Below are 24,653 nucleotides of genomic sequence, written 5' to 3'. Positions count from 1 at the left end.
ACATGGCTGACATGCTTTTCCCCAAATTCTGTTCAAATTCAGAGTTTATAATATATATGACATTGTCAGTCTGGACCAGGTCGCAAGTTCGTTACCACTTACAAACTAGTTTAAAGGCTGTTTTTTAAAAAAATAATGTATCTCACATATTAATGCCATCTTGGAAATAGAAAACTTATAAACTGGATGAGAAAATTGAGGTACCACCAGTGGCATTGGCCTTTTAAGTCTGTGAGACTGTTTTCTGAATCTAGAGTTGGTGTGGTCTAATGGACACCCAGGAAAACCATCCCTCTAGAAGACAGGTCTGCACCCCGAGACACAGAACTACTCAACTCAGAATAAGGACCAACCCTGAAGACCCATCGTTTATTCAGGTTAACATTTCTTTAACGGGAGTGCAGAAGAGGGAAGTGGAGGTGAGCAGAGGAATGGATGGTCAGACCACCATGCCTGCGAACACTCCATCTCCAGACAGATGAAAATGGGCTGAAGACCCCAGTTCACGCCTCATGAGTCCAGGAGAAGAACGTGGGCTTGGATCTGAGAAATGCTTACTGAGAGCCAGGCATGGTGATAGAGGCAGAGGCAGTTCAAGACCAGCCTGGCTACAAAGTGAGTTGAAGGCTACGTGGTGAGATTTTAAAAAAACAAAATCAAAAGCAAACAAATAAAAGCTTCCTAGAGAGCTAAGAAGGATGCTAACAGGAGGTCAGCCGAACCCTGGGTACGAAAGGCACCTCCCAGAGGTCAGCCCGTGTTCAAGTAGGAGCCTGCAGCCCATGCTTGCAGCATCACATAGGCATACTGCTGCACCTTCAGGGGAGGAGACGAAGTGCAAAGCCGGCACATCTGAGCATCCTGCCTCCCTACAGGAGTTCCTGCACTGCCTCCTCCTTGGGGAGGTCGGATGGGATGAGATGGACCAGTCACCTCCCCTTGTTGTTATCAGCCAAGACTATGTGACTGGAAATGCTCTTGCCCTGGGAACAGACAAGCACAAGTTTGTAAAGGTTTTAATAAATATCTCTTTGAGTCCACTGTTTTTGAAATTGGTTGGCCTTTTCCCCATAGGAGTAAGCGGAAAGATCGCCTCAAGGGCTTTGATATGCTTTCAGCTCTTTTGTAACTTAGAGGATTTTATTTTTCACAAGACTATCTTTTTTTTTTTATCTACCTGAAATTAGTTTTAAGTCACATCTGAGAGCCATAAAAAGTTTAGAACAATAAAAAGGCCGCAACTTTACAGAAGCTCAACCAGAGCCTAGTCGGGAGGTCAGCCGCAGGAAGAGGTGTGGCCAACAGTACTGTTGCCACAGCCAATTCCTTTCAGTACTTTTTACTTTGCTCCAAGTCCACCAAATGACACAGACTCAAGTTGATAAAACTCTACTGCCCCCAACTCTAATCTCCAATGAGGAGGCAGCTGTGGTGGCCTACAGGGGATGATTCGCCCCGCATCCTGGACTGTCTCCAGACGCTCGGGGATTCGGCTTCTGCCGTGGCTCCACGCGCTGCTGCCGCTACTATTGACGCTGCCATTTCCAGGGAGAAGTCTCCAGTGGCTTCATCGCCGGCACCACGCGCTCTGCATCACATCCGTGTATCCTCGATGGGGATGTCATCCTGTAAACAGGGAAGAGAGACGGACACTCAGCTGATCTCCCTGGGCATGTGAGATAAGGCAAAACTCATACAGTGGGAGTGAGGTGGCAGGCAATGTGACCGACGTATTTATTCACACACTATTTCGTCTCTAAAAGAACCCAAAGGAGTTAGGTAGTTCCATTAACTCTACATTGTAGGTGAAACAATTAAGGCATTGAAAGAGGGAAGTGACTTTCCGTGGTCCAAATTGTAAAGTTCGGACTTAATTCCAGGGACCAGAGCTTGAGATATTAAACTACCTGTGAGGGGTAACAGAAGAAAGGTAACCCTTTAGATAGCACCTTACATTTGATGTCTATGTAACTTTTCCCTGCTCTGTGGTGTGTGTGTGTGTGTGTGTGTGGTGTACATACAATACAGTTTCTTGTAATGTGTGTATAGTTGTACATATACATTTGGGTGTAGAGGCCAGAGGAAGATGCTGGATGCCTTCCTTCTTGTCCATCTTGTTTGCTTATTTGTTTGTTTGTTTGTTTATTTATTATTGAGATAGAGTCTCATTGTAAAGCCTTGCTGGCCTAGAATGACCTATGTAGACCACACAAGCCTCAGAGATTTGCCTGCTCCAGCCTCCCAAGTGCTGGGTTAAAGCACGGTTCACCATGCATGCTGCTTTGTCTGCCCCCCACCCAAAGCATGGTGTAGAGGATCTGGGTTTCGATCCTCACGTTTGCGTGGCAAGAACTTTCCCGACTGAGTTCTTCCCCCTCCGCGCACTCCCCCTTTCTCTTGAGTGCCTTGTTTCATTCTTTGTACTTCACACAGCATGATCGGCAGCCCGAGCCTTGTTTCTGCCTCTGTTCCCTCCGCTTTGAAGCCCCAGTCTCTCCCACAGTGATAAAGACAATCCGTGTTTCTTAAGTGCCGACTGGACAAATGCCGCTGTAATTAGTTTATCTGATCAATTAATTGATTGGTGTCCATCAAAGCACTAAACGGGATTATATGGGAGTGAGAACCCACACTATTGCATGCTGCCTGTCTCGCCCAGCCCAAGGAAAGACCCAGGAGAGGCAGGGTGTCTGGGGAAATGCCAAGAGACCACTCATAGCTACTATCGCTGGGGAATTCTTTGCCCTCGTGTCTGATGCATTCTGGCTCTATTCTGGACCAGGCTTGAGTGGGACCAAACAAGATGGGAAGCAAAATCCCTGCAGGTGCTTCAAAAACAGCTTATGCTTATGACGTGAACAGGTATCCAAAAGGTCAGCACTGATGGAGCTTGGTGGCCTTGGACAGTTTCCAGGCTCACAGTACCTTCCCTTCTAAAACCAGGAGGGTGGGCTAAATAGTACTAAAGTTTGCCTCTTAGTGATTGGAGGTCAGCAGGGGTGGGGTGGAGAGTGTGGAGAGGTGGGGGAGGGGAACTCTTCTCTCTCTATCTGAGCTGCTGCTGTTTGCTGGGGGAGTGTTCCTGAGGCACCCACTTCCCTGGCCGGGGCTCTCTGGGTTAGGAATACAGAGTGTAAAACTGAAGAGATGACCAGAGAGAGCCTGCCCTCTATCTCCGGCCTGAATTTTTCTTCAAGAACCCATCCTTGACCTGAGACTCTCCCCCCAACTCTGTACCCAGGAGACCCCCACTCCTGGGGATCAGAAGTGGCTGTCAGTGAGACAGAAGGGCTCCCAGGAAGACAGGTGTCTCTCAATCTGGGCAAGGAAGGTGTGGGAGCCACTGGTTGGGGACTGCTTGAACTCAAGGAGGATTAAAGGTTTGGGCATTTACTGTAATCTGGGATTTAGTGGAATCTCCAGGTTCTAAAAGATTATAAACCTAGTGACTGCTCATTCTAAATCTGATTTAAAGAAGGCTCAGCTAGAAATGGAAGTATTAAAGTGCCATACTCCCTGAGCGTGTGCGATGCTTTCTTCCCCTAATTTACTTTGTATGATGGAACCCGAGGGCCTGAACGGAGCCTTCACAGCACAGCAGCCCCTCTTGCACCTGCTGCCCTGCCCTCAGGAGTCATTTACTTGGGGCCAAGTGACTTTTGCTCTTTAAAGATTCGTCTATTCAGCTGGACATAGTGGCCCACACCCATCCCAGTCTTCAAGAGGCTAAAAGTAGAGGGTTTCCTTGAGTTCAAGGCCTCCTGGGCCAATTGTGAGTATCAGGCTAGCTTGAGCTATAGAGTAAGACCTGGTCTCGGGAAATGAATTAATTATCTAACAATTCTTCACTCACTCTACACATATTTTAAGGGCTGCCACAGGTTCTACAGTAAGTTTTGAGGAAATACTAGAAGAAAAGTACAAGAGACAATAAAAATGAAGAGGAGAGAAGCTGGAGAGACGATGACTCAGTGGTTAAGGTCACTTGCTGCTCTTGCAGAAGACCTGGGTTTGGTTCCCAGCACCCACATGGTGGCTCACAACCATCCTTAACTCCAGTTCTGGGGGATTCAGTGCCCTCTTTTAGCCTCCACAGGCACTAGGAGGTGCACCTACATGCATACACATAAGATGAAATAAATAAACCTAAACAAACAAGCAAGCAAGCAAACAAACAAACTAACCCAGTTGGGCAGAGGTGGTGCACCCCTTTAATTCCAACACTCAGGAAGCAGAGGCAGGCGGATCTTTGTGAGTTCGAGGCAAGCCTGGTCTACAAAAGCTAGTTCCAGGACAGCTAGGACTGTTACACAGAGAAACCCTGTGTCGAAAAACAACAAACAACAAACAAACAAAAACCCCCACAGGAAAATGATAAAAGTGGAATTATGGGAGAGAGTAACTGCGGAGTGGAAACAGATTTCTTTGAGTGATCACTTCAGTGGTAAACACCAGCTGAACTGAGGCTGAAGGATGGGTTGGAAGTGACCAACCATATGAGGGTCAGAAACAGGAGCATTCTAGGCAGAGTGGGCTACAAAGGTACTCGGAGTAGGGAATGAACTTAGTTTGTTTCCAGAAAAAAAAAAAAAGACATCAGATTGCTAGAGCACAGCTCTGGGGAGAGCCAGGGAAGGAAGTGTGTGTCCATTCCTGCACCAAATTTGATCTTATTTGGAAAGCAGATTGCTGTAGACGTAGTGATGAGGTCACACTGGCTTCAAGGCGCATCCTGCGCATCCTGCCTCTGAACACTGCTAGCTCAGACGAGAAAAGAGGGACATCTGAGACACACAGACACAGATAAAGGTCACACGGCGATAGCGACAAAGATTGTGGGGAGGCATTCTCAAGCCACAGACTACTTATGACAGCCACCAGACACTGGGAGAGGCCAGAAAAGATAGGAAGAGGGACAGGTTCTCTTTTAGCCCTCTGGGGGAACTCAGTTTATTAATTTTGGAGTCTCTGATGTTCTGAACTGTAAGAAACTACATTTTTGTTATTTATTTACTTATTTGTTTGTTTGAGACAGTAATTTGCTTAACTTTAACTCAGGCTATCTTGGACTCACTATGTAGCCCACGCTGTGTCTCCAAACTCCAGTAAAGAGGGGTGAGAAATCCTGCTGAGAGTAGATCCAGGCCACTCAACCACCCTTCGATCTACCCACAATTCGGTTCCTGTGTGAGAACAAATCTCATAGAGAGAGAACCCAAAGGGTGAGAGAAAGGCCAGAGGCTATCATAGCAGGATGCAGGTGGTGGCTGAGATGCCAAACTGACAAGGAAAAGGATGGCAACAGTCTGGGGCGGGGGGGGGGGGGGCGCCCGGCTGTCCTTCAGGAGCTCCAAGCCTCCACAGAACTGGGCATTCCCCTAAAGCAGCCGGTGAGTTCCAGGGGAATTCCGGGGAGCTGGTGGGAACAGACAAGTGGACGGAAGGGTCCAGGGTGTGTGGAGTGACAGAAGGGCAGGGACAGTGCTGCCTTCTTCTCAGATGCAACACAGGACATGTTGTCCTGTCATGCCTGTGACTCAGTGGATGTCACACAATGACTCCTCTAAAGACCCACCCCGCCCGAGACTAAATAGACGGCACACAAAGTCTCCTCTACAGACCCAACCCAAGGCCATTTGTGCTTAGATGTGTCTGTGATGTCTTACCCTTGCTCACTACACACAGACTCCTTCACCTCTGGACCCCACCAGGAATACCCTGCACACCCCGCTCCCCGTAGACATTGCCAGCACTGGTCACCGAGTTGCCATCACACCCTGCTCACTCCATGCACACCCAGAAGCTGGCCCAGTCAGCCGGAAGCAGGCCAGAACATGAGATGCACCTTCCCTTCTTGCCCCACAGTCAGTCTCTATGGGGTCAGCACAAGGTGAGGGGCTGGTAATTGTTTCTGCACACTGTGCTGATTTAACACCAGACAGGGAGGAACAGGACATGTGACAATGGGGACATCGCCAGCCATGATTCCATGATACCATGATACCATGAACCATCGGAGTTACCTACCATGGAGGCTTCCTGAGTATTCTGGATCTCATTGCTGGTCTCTGCTGGGGCGTTGTCGACCCCTGGGCTGCAGCCTGGCTCCAGAGGTGGCCCCTCCTTTAGCTCTGGACTTTGGGGAGATTTCTCCCTGACTGCTCCCTCCTCTGGGGTCTTTGCAGCTGGGCTTTTCTGTCCGAACCCCTCCTCTTCCTCTGCCAAACTCTCCTCAGAGGCTGTCCCTTCTGTGGCCGTCCCAGCATCTGTACGCTCTCCAGCTTCTGTCCCGTCCAGTTGACTCTCGCACCCTTTCTCAGCCTCTGTGAGGCAGGTTTCGGGTGGTTCTGGGACCTCCAGACCAGCCTGGCTAGCTGTGTCTGGATTCTGTTCAGCCTTCTCTCCTGCACTGACCTCCTCTGGGGTCCCTATGCTTTCTTCTGACTTCTCAGTGTTGTTGCACAAGCTCCTTCGAGAAGGCTTTTCTGTGGACCCCAGGGTTCCCTCCACCCCATCTCCCAAGGCCTCCTGGTTGGGTGGGGGAGACCCGGGGGCCTTGCTCTTGCTAGGGAACACATCATCGCCATTCTCTACCCTGGCACCGTTTTCCTGAGATGGCTCCACAGCCCTGTAGTCTCCAAGGTCCCCACAGTCTGACTGAGATCGCCGGAATCGCCGGGAGGGAGGACGTCTTTTTATTGAGCCTCTAGTCCGCACCTGGAAGAAGACGTGAAGGACTATTATCTTGAAAATAAAAAAGGCTAAGAGGAAGACTATGTGTGCTGAACAAACTCACTGCAGGTCCGTTAATTTCCCTAGGAGGGTGTAAAGTTGTTTGCTGTTTATTATAAAACAGAATTTAGAGCAATGTCTCTCAATCCCACAAGGGTTGCATATCAGAAATCCTGCTTATCAAATATTTACATTACAATTCATAACACTAGCAGAATGACAGACATGACGTAGCCGTGAAATGCTTTTATGGTTGGGGGTCGCTGCAGCATGAGGAACTGGATTAACGGGCTGCATCTTTAGGAAGGTTGAGGACCACCATCCTGGGGGATTGTAAAACTACTTGGTAGGCTGCAGGCTTTTGTCTCAGGAAGATATAAATGCTGTCCATCGGTTGATAATTTGGGGAGAAAGCTCAGTGTGTGAAGCGTTTGCTGTCGATGAAAGAGCAGAGCGAGGGGCCCGAGTTTGGGGTCTCAGCATCTACGTGAAAAACAAGAGGCAGCTGTGAGTTTGAGACAACGATCCCTGGAGCTGGCTGATCAGCATTTCAGCCAATTGCTGAGCTCTGGGTTCAATGGGAATGACCTAAAACACTGTAGATAATTTTTTTTTTTAACAACAGTTGTAAGATTGAATACTGGGAGTCGTTTCCTTGGGCACACCACAATATGATGGAGGCAGACCGTACCTTATTGTAAGAAGGCAGGTGAGTCCCTTCCGGGGGCTGGTCAAAGCTCACAGGTACCTCTTCTGCTTCTGGCTGAGACCGGATGCCGGGGCTACTGGGTGTGGAAGGGGGACTGTGAAATGGTGACACCATGGCCTTGAGTCCAGGACTTTTGGGTGAAGCCCCAGGCAGAAGAGCTGCTGGGTCAAAGGCTAAATTGGCCTGTCAAGAAAGGGGAAAAGATGTTTGTTCACTGGCCTCAGCTGGCTGAGGACACTCAAAAGGAGACTCTGTGTGCTTCTCCCAAACCAATTGTCCGCCATTGCACTCTGACTGCTTCTGGAAGCCTTGTATAGCCAGCCATACTGCCTGTTACCTGGCTCACGGTAGGTTGCCTTGTCAGACGCTCAGGTCATGCTGAGGTGGATCCAATAGTCACTCCAACAGTCCTGGCCTAGCATAGTGGTGTAGCTTTGTTTTCCTTTGGTTTTTCAAGACAGGGTTTCTCTGTGTAGCCTTGGCTATCCTGGAACTTGCTCTGTAGACCAGGCTGGCCTTGGACTCAAAGATCCACTCAACTCTGTCTCCTGAGTGCTGGGATTAAAGATATGTGCCAGGCGGGCGGTGGTGGTGCACATCTTTAAACCCAGCACTCGGGAGGCAGAGGCAGGCAGATCTCTGTGAGTTCGAGGCCAGCCTGGTCTACAAGAGCTAGTTCCAGCACAGCTAGGGCTGTTACACAGAGAAACCTTGTCTCAAAAAACTTTAAAAAACCAAAAAACCAAAAAAAAAAACCCACTCAGGAGACAGAGGTAGGAAGATCTCTGTGTGTTTGGTCTACATTAGTGAGTTCTAGGCAAGCTGGGGCTACATAGTGAGACCTTCTCTGATGATGATGATGATGATGATGATGATGATGATGATGATGATAAAAGCTCCAGTGAGTAGTCACAGTGGCCCAAAGAGAAAATGCTGGCAGCACCATCAGCTCCCAGGTTCCTGCAGTATTTGGCACCCGTGTCATTAGCCAATAGCATCTGCTGCCTCTTAACATCTGCTGTGTGCACCTATCTCTGCTGGATATAGCTGTCGCCTTTGCGATCACTCGACAGAGTCAGTGTTGATCTCCTGAGAGGAAGGTGGCTAAACATCCTGAGGTCCCTGGCTGGCCTGCTCCTGCCTCAGGCCTGCTTGTCCCTAGGCCTGCAGGCAGAGTTCTGTCTTTGGAGACAGCACAATGGTGCTGCACACGTCAAGGCGTCTCTCTGGGGCATCGCAGTACAGCAGAACCAGATCAAGATGGATATGAAGGGAGACCAAAGGCAGAGCCACTCAGAGGTAACCAATGCCTAACAGAATCACAGGTTCGGTGGGAGAACAGGTGGGAGACCAGAGATCAACCTTACCAATGGTAGAGCAGAAGACGGCTACGGAAGGGTTATGTGTTAACAGCCCAGACAAGACCTCACAGAGCCAGGCCTCCAACTCCCCGTGTAGACAGGGATGACCTTGAACTTCTACCTTCAGAACGCTGAGACTGCAGCAGCTCCAACAAGTCTAGGTGCCAGGAATTGAACTCTGAATTGAATGGGGCTTTCTGAGCTCTGGCAACTGAACTGAATCACCAGTCCACAGGTTTTCAGTGTCAGCTAGGGGCACACTCTTCCTCCCGCCCTTTATAGATCCAAACCTCCACAGCTGAGTAGATCTGACCTCACAGAGAGGGGACTGGCAGTAGAGGCTGGTGGAGCAACAGGAAGTTCCACACAGCAATTATATTTAATATAGGATCTTTCTCTCAATAGTGGCTGAATGATCTTGAGCAAATCTAAACACCCTTTCTGAGACTCAGGTTCTCTGTCCCAACTTTTAGCCTGATCTCCACAACCTTTTGTGGTTGATTTCTGGTTACTCTCAAGCATTGCTTGGCTGGTACACTCCATGGCTAGTACACTCCACACTCACAATGCCCCACCCCTCAGGCAAGACAGAAGACCTTGAAACTCTCAAGCCTTGTTAGCACTCTCTGGCTTCGAGGCACTGAGTGTGTTTAGGAAGGTAGCCATTATTTACCGTGTGTAGTCTTAAGGACGAACGCAGACGAAACTAAGTCATGGGAAGAATTAAATATAGAAAACACACAAGAGGCAGTATTGTTAAGTCCAGGTTTTTTGTGTTTTGTTTTTTAAATAGCATATGATGGGTAGGTACCAGGGAATGCTGAACCACAGGTGCCAGGGGAATGTGCATGAGACAGGGTGTGCGCATGACCGTGCATGAACATGCATGGGGATGTGTGTGCATTTCACACTGACCTGAAGCTTCTCAATCAGCGGAGAGCTCTTCACCTTGATTTTAGGTGGGTGGCTGGTGTTGGATGGTGATTTCTACAGAGCAAATAGACCAAAAGCAACGAAGTGAGCCAGAGGGAGGAGACAGGGTGGTCTCTCAAGCTGCCGCCACTTTGGTGCCCATTTACCTTGTCAGGCCTGGATGAGACAGACTTCCTGCCTGCCAGTACCTCCCCAACCCCCACTCAGCCACCCCCACGCCCCACCCCGGCATTTCACCAGAAGCAAGACCACTTGAGTCTGAGCTGAGAAGTCAGGGCAGACCTCTGGATCACAGGAAGCCTCCCCTCCCAGGGAGAATGACTTCCTTGTCATTAGGAGGAAAAACTAGTCTATGGGGATCAAGACCTTCATGGCCTTCCAAGGCAAATCAACAACTGGAGGGGATTTCACAGGCAAAGGGCAAAAATGGTCATAAACAAAATAATAAATCCCAGGCTGAGAATTAAATTAGGCAGAGGTATTAGCAAAATCCCTTCATGGAACTGATATTTTGGAAAATTCCACCAATGGCATGGTTCATGTACTACAATTTTCCCAAATGTGAATATTCATTTAATTTATCAGATACACACATTAAGAATCTACCGGCGCCCTCACGCATCATGGTGGGTACATGAAGACGAAGGTGATCTACCCCCTTCCCTGAACAAACAGTTGTGGCTGCCACCTACTATGCAGGCTCTGAAAATTACTTCTGTGATCAATGTACACCGTGAATTTTTCCCACTTCTGGATTAGACATTTCTAAAAAGATTGGCTCCTTGTTTCACGCTAAATTCCCACTATAATACAAAGGTGAGGACAGGTGTGGTGATTAAATGATGGTGGAGACATAGAAGGTGACTTTCACGTTGACAGGCAGGGTCAAGCACAGAAGGGACTTTTCAGTATTTTGGGATCAAAGTGTGTTACCTCCCCCATCTCCATATACCTGTGCTGGAACCGTAAGGAGACAATCACTCTGCTGCCTGGTAACCTTCTGAGGTGCCTGATTATATTTTAGTTGTAGAAGAAGAGAGACGGAATCAACTGATCCGGGAACTTTTCAGATGCATGCCGCAATGGGACTGTCAAAGGCTGGGATTCAGAGACCTGCTCCTTCTGACTCCAACTTTGCTGGTCAGGTGGATGCCTGCTCTACCAAGATTTCCTGGCTCTGGCAAAGGATGCCTAGGGCTTTCCTTCAAGCTCTAGATTGCCTCTGCCTCCGTGAGTCTCCACTGTCAGACGTGTTCCTAGAGCTGCCTGTCAAGGAACTTTGGTTTCTCCCCAACTGGGAGGTTTCTGGGCTTCACAGAGGAATTTCGTGTTTTCATAAACTGCAGCAAAAATCTTCTCTACCAAAGTTCACTTTAGGTAGTATTATAAACTTTCCCAACTCTTATGGAAGACAGTGGAAATCCAACAGACAGCACCTTTAAGAGTGCTGAGTGCTAGAGACCCAGCAGGTGTGGACTGGGAAACTCTTAAGGGTTTGAGTACAGGATCCTGCACAACCGCTAGTGCAGTTCACAGGATGGACAGCAGATGGCAGCATTTAGTTTATAATTTAATCACAGGCTCCAGGCCAGTGGCTGGGGTTAAACAAATTGCAGAGAAAAAAAAAAAACAACTTGGCATTCATATATTTTATGTGTATGTGTATTAATATGACATTCCAACCATATATTATGACATCTAGAAGTTGTGAACCTGATAGTTTCACATGAAGTAGTATTCATGTCCTTCCAACACCCAGTCATCTGGTTCTCTCAGGAAAGGCAACTTGTCACTTTGCCTACAACCAGCAGGAGAAACCCTGGCGACTGACCCCAGAAGGTATAGGAGGTAAGGGATGAAGCAGTCCTTCCCATCTCTGTGCATGAACTAACCGGAAGGCTGTCAGGGTTCCAGTAGGCTGCATGTACTACATAGGCATGTAACATCGCCATCCAGCCCTGCTGGGAGAACTGTGCCCTCTTTCTCAGACAGAGGTTTCATTCTGAAGTCAGGATGGCCTGGAGCTTGCTATGGACTGGGATTATGACTGTGTGCCATGACACCCTCACTCTGATTTCAAGGCAAAAAGAAAGTCACTGATCCTGGGGGCAGTGTGTGCATGAACATACAGCATCACACTCCAGAGGGTTCTGAGTTTGACCCTCACCTTCCTCTTCATTCTACCCCTTGGCCATTACATGCCTTTAACTTCTGGATTTTGTGCTCCACGGATAAAAACTATAAGTTTATTCTTATAAAGTCTGTGAAATGAAGCTGTAAAATCCAATCTCTACGAGTCTGACCCGCTTCATCTGCTTTTATTCCCACGAGCAAAACTTCCCCATCCAGCCCAGCCGTACGCTTTCTGGTAATGTTCCTGTCCTCGGTTCACAAATAAGGAACCAGTGTGGGGCAATGACTCCTCTTGAGAAAAGCCCTGGGGACAGCCTCAGATGGCCACAGCCTCAGCCCTGCACCAGCAGAGGTGCCAAGCTCAGCAAGGAAGGGCTACAGGAAGTTAACCCTTTGTAAAGAGAAGTTGGTGGCAGTAGCATCGGCTGGGTTTGCCATGGAGCCATAGCATCATGATGCCAGCCCCTGAGGAGACCTAACAGTTTGTTAAACTTGGTTCTGGGGACTCCTCAGCTCACAAGACCACTCTGCCCAGTGGAAAGGGTCCCAGGCCCCACCCACCCCTACTTGACTGGGAGGCAGCTACGAGTTCTCTGTCCTTTGAATTTTGTAAAATTTATTTTTAACTAAACAATCTTTATGCATATGGGTGTTTTAGTGCCTGGTGTCTATAGGGGTCAAAGGAAGGCATCAAATTCCCTGGGACTGGAGTTACAGATAGTTGTGGAGCACCATGTGATGTGGGTGCTGAGAATCGAACCCTGGTCCTCTGGGACAGCAATGAGTGCTCTTATCCACTGAGCCACATCTCAAGCACCACACACACACACACACACACACACACACACATACACACACACATACACACACAGAGTTTTGTTTTTCGAGAAAGGGTTTCTCTGTGTAACAGTCCTGACTGTCCTGAACTCTCTTTGTAGGTCAGGCTGGCCTTGAACTCATGGAGATCCGCCTGCCTCTGCCTCCTAAGTGCTGGAATTAAAGTTGTGCGCCACCACCAATCGGCTCTATTTACTTACTTATTTGTTTATTTATTTATTTATTTTATTTATTGCGTGTATGTGAGTGTGTGTGGCACACATGTGCCATAGTATGTGTATAGAGGTCAGAGGACAACTTTCTTTCCTTTTACCATGTGGTTGTCAAGGACTGTATTCAGGTCATTGTGCTTGGTGGTAAGTAAGCGCCTTTACGTGCTGAGCCCTCTTGCTGGCCTGAGTTCTCTGCTTTTTGATGCACTTGTGAGTTCTGGGTTGACAACAAGGCCTGAAAAACCATTCATCTACATCAACCGTTTCACTTTATAGGGGACCAAATGTAGGTCTGCCTAAGTTCACAGGGGTATTTGGGGCCTTTTATCAGGATGCTGGTTCCCCAGAAAGAAGGGGAGGGAAAGAGAGGGAGCTGAAGTGGGAATTGGGAACTGAGCTGTGTGACTTGCTTGCTTTATTTTGGGCTTGGCCTCCTGGGCCTGAAGACAACGTGCAGATTGGTTTCTGGCAGGACCATGGCCGTGACCACAGTGAAAGTTCATGGGCTGCTGGGTTGGGGCCTGCAGCAGCCGCTCTAACAGCTACAATTAGATAAATAAGGCTGGGCGGGCGCGCAGGCCGGGACTCTATTACTGGCTATGATCTATGACACCAGAGCCTTCATTATGTTGGCTGCACTGGTTATTTATATCCGAGGGCCAGGAGGCCTCCTGTGTGCTCTGGTTTTCTTCCAGTGATCCCGGACAATAGCCAGCCTTTCCGAGGATACGGAGCGAGCATGAATGTCTCCAACACTATAGTTCTGCCTTTGACAGCACAGTCTCTCTTTCCAGGACCCTTCCACGCCTCTTCTACTACCATTTCCCTTAGACTCAGATTGAAACACGACTCTGGTCCTTGACTAATGCTTAAGGAGTCTTGGAATAAGAGACTGGGAAAACCTAGCTCCAAGGTAAAAGATCCAGGAAGCTGCTAGAGACCCATTCTTGCATCTGAGGTGGAGAGACTCTTGTGCAGTTGTCACGATCTAAATGTGTGGTGTTTGTAGCTCTTCCTGCAAGGAGGATGAAACCCCACAGCCAGCATCTCTGATCCCAGGGTAGCACTTACCTCCTCACCATTCTGGCCCAGCTCTACCTTGGGGGGGAACAGGGGGAGGGAGCAGGGCGGTTTCCTTCTTGTTGGTTTACTGGCTGGTGTCTAGAGCGAGAGTGACAGACGACACAGAGAGAAAAAGAGAGGCAGTGAATGGGGTGGGCGATAGGGAGGAGGAGAAAGGACTGGAAACCGGTGTTAGCAATGGTTAGGGGTGGCTGGAGGAGGAAAGGATGGTGACAGAACTGGCTGTCTCGGGGATGTCCTCCTGCTGAAGGCATCAGTGCTGTGCCGTTATCTGGCTCCCCTTTCTGTTCAGCAATAATGTCCTCTTGTACACGAAGTCCCCCATCTGAGCCAGCCTCTCAAGATGGCATCCACATTTTGCCTTTTTGGCCGTGAGGCAGAACCAGTCCCTCAGATCACCGCCACCCCCTTTCTTTGTCCTTTAGAGCATTTCTGTTTAGATAGCATGGGTCGATTTTATTTTTAGTTGAGAAAACCAAAGTGCAAAATCGTGTACATAAAAGAACGAGGGAGCTGCAGTTTTCTGCCCATGGGGCCGTGGCAGACCCTTGCTGCCTGGGGACACTCCCTGCCTTTTGCTTTGGTTGCTGCTGTTTGACAGTGGGTCTCCTGCAGCCTGGCCTAGCCTTGACGTCCTTACGTAACCGAGAATGACTTTGAAGTCTTGGTCCTCAACACTAGCATGCTGAAATCTCGGCTGTGTACTGCACCACGCCTGCTTTTGCTCAGCTCACCCCCCTCCCCCCAAGACAGGCTTTCTCTGTGTGTAGCCCTGGCTGTCCTGGAACTTGCTTTATAGACCAGGCTGGGCTACTCACAGAGATCCACCTGCCTCTGCCTCCCAAGTGCTGGGATTAAAGGCATGTGCACCACTCTGGCCTAGCCTCAGCTCACTCGGAATAGAAGCCACACACTACATGACTGAAACAATCTAGTCCAGCTATGCAAAGTTATAACACTTTTTAAAACGTTTTTCTTTTATAAGCAGGATTCTTCTAGAATCCGCTGGTCCTCCATCCCTGGTCTCTTTGTGGGATGTGTTTCCTCTCGAATCCTCAGTTCTGGATCCAATGCCACCTTGCCTATCTCCAGATGGGTGGACTTCTTTGCTCTGAACTCATCCAGGCTGGACAAAGTGGTACAGCACTCAGCCCTGTCCGTGGACGCTCAGGAGGAACAGGAGTCCACTCTGCCTGATTCACCCCTCCTGGCCATGGTGGGAGCCCGACTCTGGTAGGGGAGGATTCTTTGCCCAAGCGAAGCAGGTCACTAGCACATTCCTCTCTGGCTTCTCTTCCTAATTTGGCAATTGCCAAAGCTCCTCCTGCCCACTTTCTCCTCAGGGCCTGACGGGCATTCTCTTCCTCCAGTCCCAACTCCACATTTACCTCTCTGGCCACAGCCGCTTGCTCCCGGAACCGCCCGGCCAGCTGGGCCACGGAAGGCTGCGCTGAGCTGTCCACATTGGAGTTGGTCTCTGCCATTCTTTCCTGGCAAACAAAGGAGAGGCAAGCGTTCATCAGCAAGTGCACATTCCGCTCTTTGGAGGGTCACATGGGGTGCCATGAAAGGCACCTGTTTTGTGGTTCCATCAGGAATTCTGTGACGAGACATTTTTAGAAGTATTTTGCAATTGGTTCCTATATCCAAATTTAAAAACAGTTACACACACACACACACACTATTCAATTATCTACATTTAGTGAGTAGCTACAATGTATTATACAGGGTTCCAGATGTGCTCCTGGAACAAATAAACCAAAGTCTCATCTTAGACAGGAGCAGAAGGGCTGGAATGGTCTCTCACTCTGCAAAAACCCATCAGATATGGGAAGTATCAACAATAGTCTGCAAACCTCCTTCCCCTGCTCAATGACTCTAAAAAATGGGGGTACAGTGGGGTGTCAAAATGCATTTGGAACCAGGGTCTTTGTGGGAAACAGAGAGAGCATTTGCCCTTCTAGAATTTTCACACCCAAATGTGAATTTTTTTTTTAAATTTGTTTTCCCTACTTAGCCGAATGCCTTGGGTAATAGTGACCATTTATTAATGAATGACATTAGAGACAGTAGCAGACGGGACGGACGAGGGCTGTGGAACTCAGAGACCTGCTCCAGCTCTCTCACTGCGGGCCAGCTTCGGCGGACGGTGCCAGTGTCTCTCATTAGGGCTGCTCTGGGTTTGGTGACTGTTGAATGGCTGTGGGTTGGTGGGGCAAGAACAGGGTTGTTGTTATTATGACTGGCTATGGGTCCAGCCTTCAGTCCTGGCCATTAGTTTATTGATGTTTCAAACCAAGATACTTGAAGGGCATAGTCCATCCCATGTGCTACTTGTCACTTTGACATAGAGAGTGAGTTACTGACCCTGCAAATGCACCTCATTTCTGGTCTCATCGTCTACATAGTAACCTGTTTTAGGTTACGTTCTCTCTCTCTCTCTCTCTCTCTCTCTCTCTCTCTCTCTCTCTCTCTCTCTCTCCTCCCCCACCCTCAGAGACAGGGTCTTGTTTTGTAAACTAAGATGACCTTGAACTCACATCCCTCCGGCTTTTTCTTCCTCCAGGGTTTGGAATTTAGGTGTGCACCACCACACCCAGCTCCTTCTGTGTTTCCTTTTTAAATTTAAAGTGTGTGTGTGTGTGTGTGTGTGTGTGTGTGTGTGTGTAGGTCAGAGGACAACTTGCAGTACTGCAAGCTGGACCCATAGCCAGTCACAATAACAACAACCCTGCTCCTCCCCCCACAATCTCCACAGCCATTAAACTGTCAGTCACTAAACTTGGACAGCCCTAATGAGAGACTCTGGCACCACCCGTGTCAAGGCTCAGACTGCTGAAGCAATGAGAGAGGTGGAGCAAGTCCCTGGTTGAGTTCCAGCAGCACCCTTAGCCTGTCTGCTAGTGTGGGAGTCAGTTCTTTCCTTCTACCAGTGGGTTCCGGGAATTGAACTCAGGTTGTCAGGCTTGGTGGCAAGCACCTTTACCTGTTGAGCCATGTTGCTGGCCCCACCTCTTGGCTTTTTGGTGGTCATATGTGCTCAACCCTAGAGCTATTAGTTGTTTTTTTTTGTTTGTTTGTTTTGTTTTGTTTTGGTCTGCCATCGTGATGGGGACATTTCTTAACATAGAGAACCTTATCACTCTCCCTTTGTCTTAGGGGGACTTGGGTAGCAGTTTGAGAAACTCCATCTCTGCCTCCCCACGGATCTAAGATGGATCATGCCCAACTCCAGCATAACCATGCATCTCTATGCCACTTATATTCCTGTGCACAGACAGACATATTCACAACCCTCCTTTTGGTACTAAAAGTGTCTCCAAGTTTTTTGATTTGGTCTCTGCTACCTCCCACCAATTAAGTGGTATAAACATAGCTGGTTGGAAAAGAGATCTGTGCAGAGGTAGGAAAGGAAGAACGGAGCCTCAGACCTCCGGATGTGAATGGCGCCGAAGTCAGGTATTTCGTTCCCGTCGTCTGCGACACTCGTGTTCATCTCACCCCAGTCTAAACACTGGCAGTGACCTCAAGGGGGATGTCAAACGATTTACCTCTATTTAAGATGCCAGATTTTCCCCAAGTTGTTGGGAATGCCCCAGAAGCCTGAACGCTCCATCCGAGGAGGCTGTTGGATGGGCTCAGGACTGGTCCAGGTCTGATCTTTGTACTGGTCACATGAATAGCAGTCAGAGACCCACACCTTGCTGTCCTGAAGCACCAGAAAGGCTTCAGGGGCAGAGGATGGGGAATCGAGCTGCCCTTGGCAAAGATGCAGGCTGATCGGTTTGTCCATCTGTCTAGCTTCCTGTCACTCACCAGCATGGCCTCTGTCCACTGCTATTTATTTCTCCAGGCCTGCTGACGGTGCACCCTACCTCAGCTTCCAGGCGCTGAGGGCTAGTGGTGCAGCGAGAGACATTCCAGCTAAAAATAGAGCCACAGAGGGATCAAAACCACCGGAACTTCCCTGTCTCAAGATGTGCTTGACAAGGGGCTCAGCAGCAGGGAACAAAAGGCTTCTGGGAGCACTAAGGGCTTACGAGTTGGGTGAAAGAAGAGATTCTAATACAGAGTTTGCTTCCGTAAGTCCCCTAGGTTAACAAGTTATCTTCAAATGGCAAAGCTTCTCCCCTCTACCTGTCTCCAGGGCACCTCCTTTCCGAAATTTCAGAGTACTGACGGATGGCTACCGCACACCCTGAAGCCCAGAGGCACACATCACTTAGCCAAAGACACGTAGGAGAAACCAAATGGAATTAACCATGGGAATATTTGACCCTGACACCCAGCGAGGGCCATGAGTTAAGTAATAATACATCCCATGGAAAGCGTTCTAAGAACTGCAAAGGGCTATTATGTAAGTATCAAGATTATTATTAGCCAGTGAGTTGCGCAGGTGCAATAGAAGAAGCAGGATCTTCAGGCTGGAGGCTCAGCCCATGTGAGGCTTTGCTTCCAGCTTGCATTGCAGTCTTAGCCACAGAGCTCATTCGGCGGGTGTGGTGGGTGCGACGGCTTGCAAGCCCACCCCAGGCTGGGGCTCCCACTGTCTTCTGTGCTGTACCCCACACCCATCAGTTCTTATGTAAATCATGCTACTCTTACCGACACTGCGTAGCTGAGGATGATCTTGAACTTTTTTGTTTGTCTGTTTGCTTGGTTCCCCCCACCCCCACCCCCCGCCGGCCCGAGACAGGGTTTCTCTGTGTAGCCTTGGCTGTCCTGAAACTTGCTTTGTAGACCAACTGGCCTTGAACTCACAGAGATCCTCAGGCCTCTGCCTCCTGAGCGCTGGGATTAAAGACATGCATTATCATGCCTGCCGATCTTAAACTTTTGATGTCTTTGCTGCCTCTCCCCAAGTGCTGAGGTTACAATGCCCAGTTTTGTGCAGCACTGGGAACCGAAGCCAGGGTTTTGTGCATGCTAGGCAAGCACTCTACCTATTGAGCAACATCTGTAGCCCACGTATTCTTGGCTCTGAGAAAGACTTCAGTTGGGCGGTGGTTGTACATAACCTTTAATCCCAGAGCTGGGGAAGCAGAGGCAGGCAGATTTCTGTGAGTTTGAGGCTAGCCTTATCTATAGAGCAAGTTCCAGGACAGTCAGGGCTACACAGGGAAACCCTGTCTCGAAACAAAACAAAACCAAAAATAAAAAAGAATGACTTCGGCGTCTCTGCCTCCTTCTAGGCATTCCCAAGGCTCTCAACTTCCCTGGATAAATAATTTTTTTTCTGGTTCATAAAGTACTTAACACTGGGCCTGAAGTGTAGAAGGAGTTCATCAGAGCTTGTCCCACCCCCATTTGGCCCTATTTGCCAGTGTAGGACCTGGATACCTGCTCCTCCAGCCTCTGACACCCTTAACTCACCCTGGGGACCACATGGGGTTGCAGCCTCAGCCTCCACAACATCCTTCTGGACCTGAATCTTGCTTGCTACACCCTTCCTGCCACCAAACAAGCCCGGCTCTGCCAGCTACCTCTGAGACCAGTTACAAGAATGTCTGACTCTGCCGAGGCCAGGAGCAAATCACCTGTGGTGTTTCCTTTCCATGTCTGTGGGATTTTCTGAGGACTGAGGAGCCTATGTCTAGACTGTGTGGAACTTCCTGGATGCTGTTGCCATGCTGAGTAAACACAGTTTGGAGGCTGCTGACCATCCACATAGTAGAACCTTTGTGTATAGGCCAGAAGAAGGCCCTGCTACCTCTCTGGCTCTGCCCTGCTTCTCCACCCTGCTTGTTGTTTGAAAGCTGAAGTGCCTAACAGACTCTGGGCCACAGTGTAGGGGAACAAGGTATGTTGAGACGCCTGATTGTGCATGGCCAGGAGAGGGCTGTGCTTGAGGGTGGAGGATCGTTTGCTCTCAGCCAATAAGAATGTTTCTTGCTCATTAGAACAGTGAACCCAGAGCCTCAAAGGCATAAAGGATGCTTCCTGTTTGGGTCCTCCAGAAAGGAAAAAGATCTTAGACAAGGCTGTCTCCTAGGAAGAGTTCCCATCCCTACAAAGCTGCTTCATCATCACTTGGGAAGGAGCAGTGTAGAGTCTTGGGGTGTTCTCTTTGCTCCTAACTCTTTCGTTTATCCCAGTGTTTCCCTCATTGCCATCCTAGGACGACAGAAAGGCTTCTGGACCAGACTAGGCAGGTTCGCTCATCCTACCTGCTTCTGTGAGTACTGGTCTCAGAGCAGTGTGACGCGTTGTCTGATTTTTACCTCACCTGGAGGAGAAAAGTGGAGCCATGCTACAGTGTAACTTTCTGCTGAGTAAGTGATGGCAAGGGAGGGAACCTCCTGGGTTCTGGAGTGCCAGCTTTACCCACATGTCCAGCCCCATCACTGGAGGGTGTGTCTCTAGCTCCCCTTATCAGAGACCCTGTTCTAGGCTCTGATGCAAAGGTGAATGGGGCAGGACTATTGCCCTCAACAACGAAGATGCAGACAGACCAACAACAAGGAGATATGGGGTTGATAAAAGATGTGACGGAAGCAAAACTGGTCATCTTTCCAGTGAGGGTGTGGAAAGGTATCTCCGAGAAAGGAGTAGCTCCGTTAAATCCCAGGCAGGGAAAAGACAGGGAAGGGAGGTCACCTGAGCATAATCACAAACCGGAACAGGATGAGGGAGAGCAGAGGAAAACGAGGCAGGGAGAATCTGGGCACCGGAGTTGGGTGGGGAGGTAAGGGATGGGGCCAGCCCCCGTGGGTACTCCGTCACAAGAAGCTTGTGTTTCAGTCTGAGTGAGCGAGTGAGTGGTCACACATAAAGAGGCTGCACGTGGAAGATGGAAGAGAACGGGAAGGAGACCAAAGGCAGGTGCTAGCAGGGCATGAGCGAACCAGGGGGTGACAGTGGAGGAGCTACACATGCAGCCAGGAGAGGGAGAGAAGAGAGATTTGGAGGTAAAAGGGCTGGAATTTCTGATGAAGCCTGTGTAGGCGTGAGGGACAGAGCAGAACCAAAAATGGTGCCCGACTTCTGTTATGAACAGTAGGACACCGGAAGTATTTTCTGGGTTGGGGAAAGAAGAGTGGCTGGGACAAATGGGATGAGGGGAATGGTATTTTCTTGGTTATGAAAGTTTGAAATCTCTCATAGACACCCTAGCTGAGACGCAGTAGAGAGAGTTGAGTATACACCCGAGCCTAGAGGTCAAAGGAGAAAGCAAAGACAGGCACAGGAGTGCCCAGGTAGAGATGGCAGTTGAAGTCACAAGGTTGGGTCAAATTAGAGGAAGCACAGAAGGGGAAAGAGCAGAGACCAAAGGCTGAACACTGTGCTATCTCCTCTGTGTGAGCTGGCCTTCATCCATGAAGGGGGATCACCCAGCTGCTCCAGGGGAGACACTGGTGTGAACTGCAGGTGGTGTGGAGCGTGTCAGAAGGTTCCCTGACTAAAGCGAATGGCTCTAGGTGGTTCTTTCATCCATTCTCTCTTGAGCATCCCCAGATGCTGTCAAATGCATTGTGGGAACAAGTGATGACTTCAAGCTGTGAGCAGCCGGCTCTAGGGGGAAATGGAAGGCGGATAAACAACAATAACAAATCCTTGAGACAGAAGAATAGAAATGGGCGCGTGAGAACAAATAGTTCCTTCACACAGACCAAAAAAGTCCCAAACATCTCCAACCTACCCGCTTGTAGGACTCGAGGACCTGAAAATAGAAGTTTGGCCTCTGCAGCTCCCTCCGAGGGAAAACCCACATAAAATACTCAGCCTACCTAGGCATTGGCAAGGGGTGGGTCCTTCTTTGGGTTTTTCTGGGCTTTCCATTTCATCTGGGACTTGGTGTTTCAGCTTAGTGACCTGGGGGGGGGGTTACTATGGGGCACAGCCCTGGGTGCCTAGGGGCAGGAGTCTTAGGGAATCTTCTAGGTGGGGGCCAGCAGGTATAAAAGCAGGAACATAAGGAGGGTTAGAGTTTGGGTGAAGGCCCGGGTAACCGTGACGGGTAACAGAGGAAACAGGGAGCTCTATGACAGTGCTTAGAGCTCAGCAATGTAATCTGAGAAAAACGTTTTCTGAAAAACCTGTGAGCTATGCTACAAGCACAAGGAAAGAAATTATTTAGGCCTAGAAAGGCACAGGGGCGATGGATGAGAACAATACATTTGGAGCCAGATGCGGGCTCTGGTTGCATTTGATGTGCAGGGGCCTCTGCTGCATCTTCAATGTCTACAAGGTCCGTGTGTTTGAGGTTTGGTTTCCAGCCTGCTATTGAGAGGGGGTGAGACCTTTGAGATGTTGGATCTAGTGTTAGACCGTTAAGTCACTGGGGACATGCTGTAGCAGGGGACATTGTGACCCGGACCTCTCTTCTCTCTTTGCATCCTAGCTGCCGTGAGTTGAGCAAGTCCCCTCTACTGTGCACTCACCCTATGATGTATTATTATGCTACCATGGGCCCGAAGCAGCAAGACCAATTGGCCCTGAAAACCTCATAAACTACACACCTAAACAAACCTTTCCTACTTTAAAGTTGATTTAACTTGGGTATCTGTTAATACAGCAATGGAAAGCTGACCAACAGTACCTTATTGAGCCTCAGTTTCCTGTTTTGTAAGTGAGGTTATTAATACCCACCGGCCTTTGCGTCAACACAATTTGCAACTTGTGTCCTGGTTTTTGGTGGCTGCACCACCCTCCCCTCATGGATAGCAAGAAGCAGACTATTAGCCACAGAGTCCTCACTCGATTGGGAATGAGCCTTGTGTTTCAGGCAGGGTGCAGTGACAGCTCTACCACACTCTGTGCGGGGCACAGGTCAGGCTTCAGGTTGACTGAGTCCAAATACCAGCCCCACGTTTTCCATTCTGTGGCCCTAGATGTTAAGTGTAGGGAGCGAATGAAGCCCTGAGCCAGTGGAGTCCTGAGTGAATGTGTATTATTTGACATGAGCTGGCCAAGTCAATTTTCAAGGCCTCTGACTCACAGGGAATTGTCAGAGCTTTTCCCATTTGGGTCAGGTTCGGATTGGGCCACGGCTTTCTCCTGGCCCAGTGTGAGTGTTTATGAAAGAGTGATTGGGGTAGCAAAAGCTACAGCTGCAGCTTCCTCATCCTGGAAGCTTACAGCTGGAGACTGCTCCCCCGCAAACACAGCCTACTGAGCCGAGCTAACCCTCCCCCAACCCTGTGCCGTACAAAATAAGCATGCTGATGTCCTGGTTTGTAGCTCCCCTGCAAACACATCCTACTAAGACTAGCTACCCCTCCCAACCCCGTGCTATACATAACAAACATATTGATGTCCCAGTTTGTAGCTCCCCTGCAAACACATCCTACTGAGACTATCTACCCCTCCCAACCCCGTGCTATACATAACAAACATATTGATGTCCCGGTTTGTAGCTCCCCTGCAAACATATCCTACTGAGACTAGCTACCCCCTCCCCCCGCAATCCTGTGCTATACATAATAAACATGTTAATGTCTTGGTTTGTAGCGGTTGTTGGTACCACTCCATCAGTGTCTGCACAGCCCACCGACCCCCAGCTTTTTTGGGTGTCTGTCCTTTCTCCATTTCCTCCATACCCCTAGTCAGGTCAAGTTTCAGACACACTGGATGCAGTGGTTGCCAAACTTTGTGTCCCAGGATCCCAATCTGCAGAAAGGGAATTATTATGATAGTACTATGTTATAGAGCCATTGACAAGACTTAATGAGTTATGCATGTACAATGCTTAGAATAGGACTTGGCACACAGGAAGGGTTCAATAATTGTTTCCTATTGCTGAATGTTGATTATGAGGCTAGCAGTTTGCCCGAATGGCTAAGAAATGTTCAGAGTGAGGCCCAATCTTCCCTTACTCTTCTATTCCCTCTGCAGTACAGAGGGCTCAGCTGACTAAGACACCATGCTCTTCCCTTATGAGTGGGACATCCTGAGCCAACCATTACGATGGGCTACTTTATTACCAAGATGGGTGCATAGCAGATACCCCATCCTTTCCTCATTTACCATCCCCAGGAATATTTCCCAGAAATCCTAAACATATATCCAAGCTGTGTGATCCCTAAGTCAATCAAAGCACTTGAAACAAAATATCAGGTTCATGCCCACTAGCCAGTGAACGGAGAAGTAGATTGTAACAGTTACACAGTGGAATAATATTCGCCTATAAAGGGAATGAAATTAGGAGCTTGTGAGATGGCTCTGCAGGTAAAATGCTTGTGGAGCAATCCTGGTAAGCTTAGGGAGCTCAACTCCTAAGATAACGGAGAGGTGGAAGGAGAGAGGTTGCCCTGAGCTTCACATGCACTCCGTGGAACACATACAACCCCTCCTATCACACACAATAATTCTTTAAAAGGAGAATGAAATATTGATACACACGGAACATAGATAATCACACCAAACATCACACTAAACAGGAAGCCCTAAATACCACTTATCACTTGATTCTATTTGTATGGGATGTCCAGAGCAGGCAAATCTAGAGAGATGGAAAGAGGACTGGCGGTTGCCCAGAGGGGATGGGAGGACAGACGGAAGGATGATGGTTTTATGAGTTTCTTCTTTTGAAGATGACAATGAAAATCTCTAATGTTGACTAATGATGGCTGTACACATCTACGGATGTAATACAGATTGTTTCGTCCCCCGCTTCACTTTTGAGACAGGGTCTCAGTCTGTAGCATGGGCTGG

The 24,653-nt window shown here is 48.9% G+C and overlaps 1 protein-coding gene across 2 annotated transcripts in view; it reads right to left on the bottom strand.

Moving 5' to 3' along the window:
- Positions 1-342: 342 nt before the first annotated feature.
- Positions 343-24,653, bottom strand: part of Rcsd1 (RCSD domain containing 1) — a 59,844-nt gene continuing 35,533 nt past the window's right edge. The window contains exons 2-7 of one of the 2 annotated variants that reach the window (XM_048420892.3): positions 15,389-15,490; positions 13,989-14,078; positions 9,718-9,789; positions 7,424-7,624; positions 6,028-6,717; positions 343-1,626 (exon numbers count right to left, since the gene is read on the bottom strand). In XM_048420892.3, the coding sequence (XP_048276849.3) occupies positions 1,594-1,626; positions 6,028-6,717; positions 7,424-7,624; positions 9,718-9,789; positions 13,989-14,078; positions 15,389-15,490 (1,188 nt within the window). In that variant the 3' untranslated portion in view covers positions 343-1,593. The remainder of the gene's footprint in view (positions 1,627-6,027; positions 6,718-7,423; positions 7,625-9,717; positions 9,790-13,988; positions 14,079-15,388; positions 15,491-24,653) is intronic. The other variant, XM_048420893.3, reaches the window with a different exon arrangement.

This window comes from Myodes glareolus, chromosome 5 (genome assembly GCF_982192425.1).
Source record: "Myodes glareolus chromosome 5, mMyoGla1.1, whole genome shotgun sequence".
Lineage (NCBI taxonomy): Eukaryota > Metazoa > Chordata > Mammalia > Rodentia > Cricetidae > Myodes > Myodes glareolus.
Note: the sequence above shows the minus strand (reverse complement) of the source record. Positions and strands in the feature narration are given on the sequence as shown.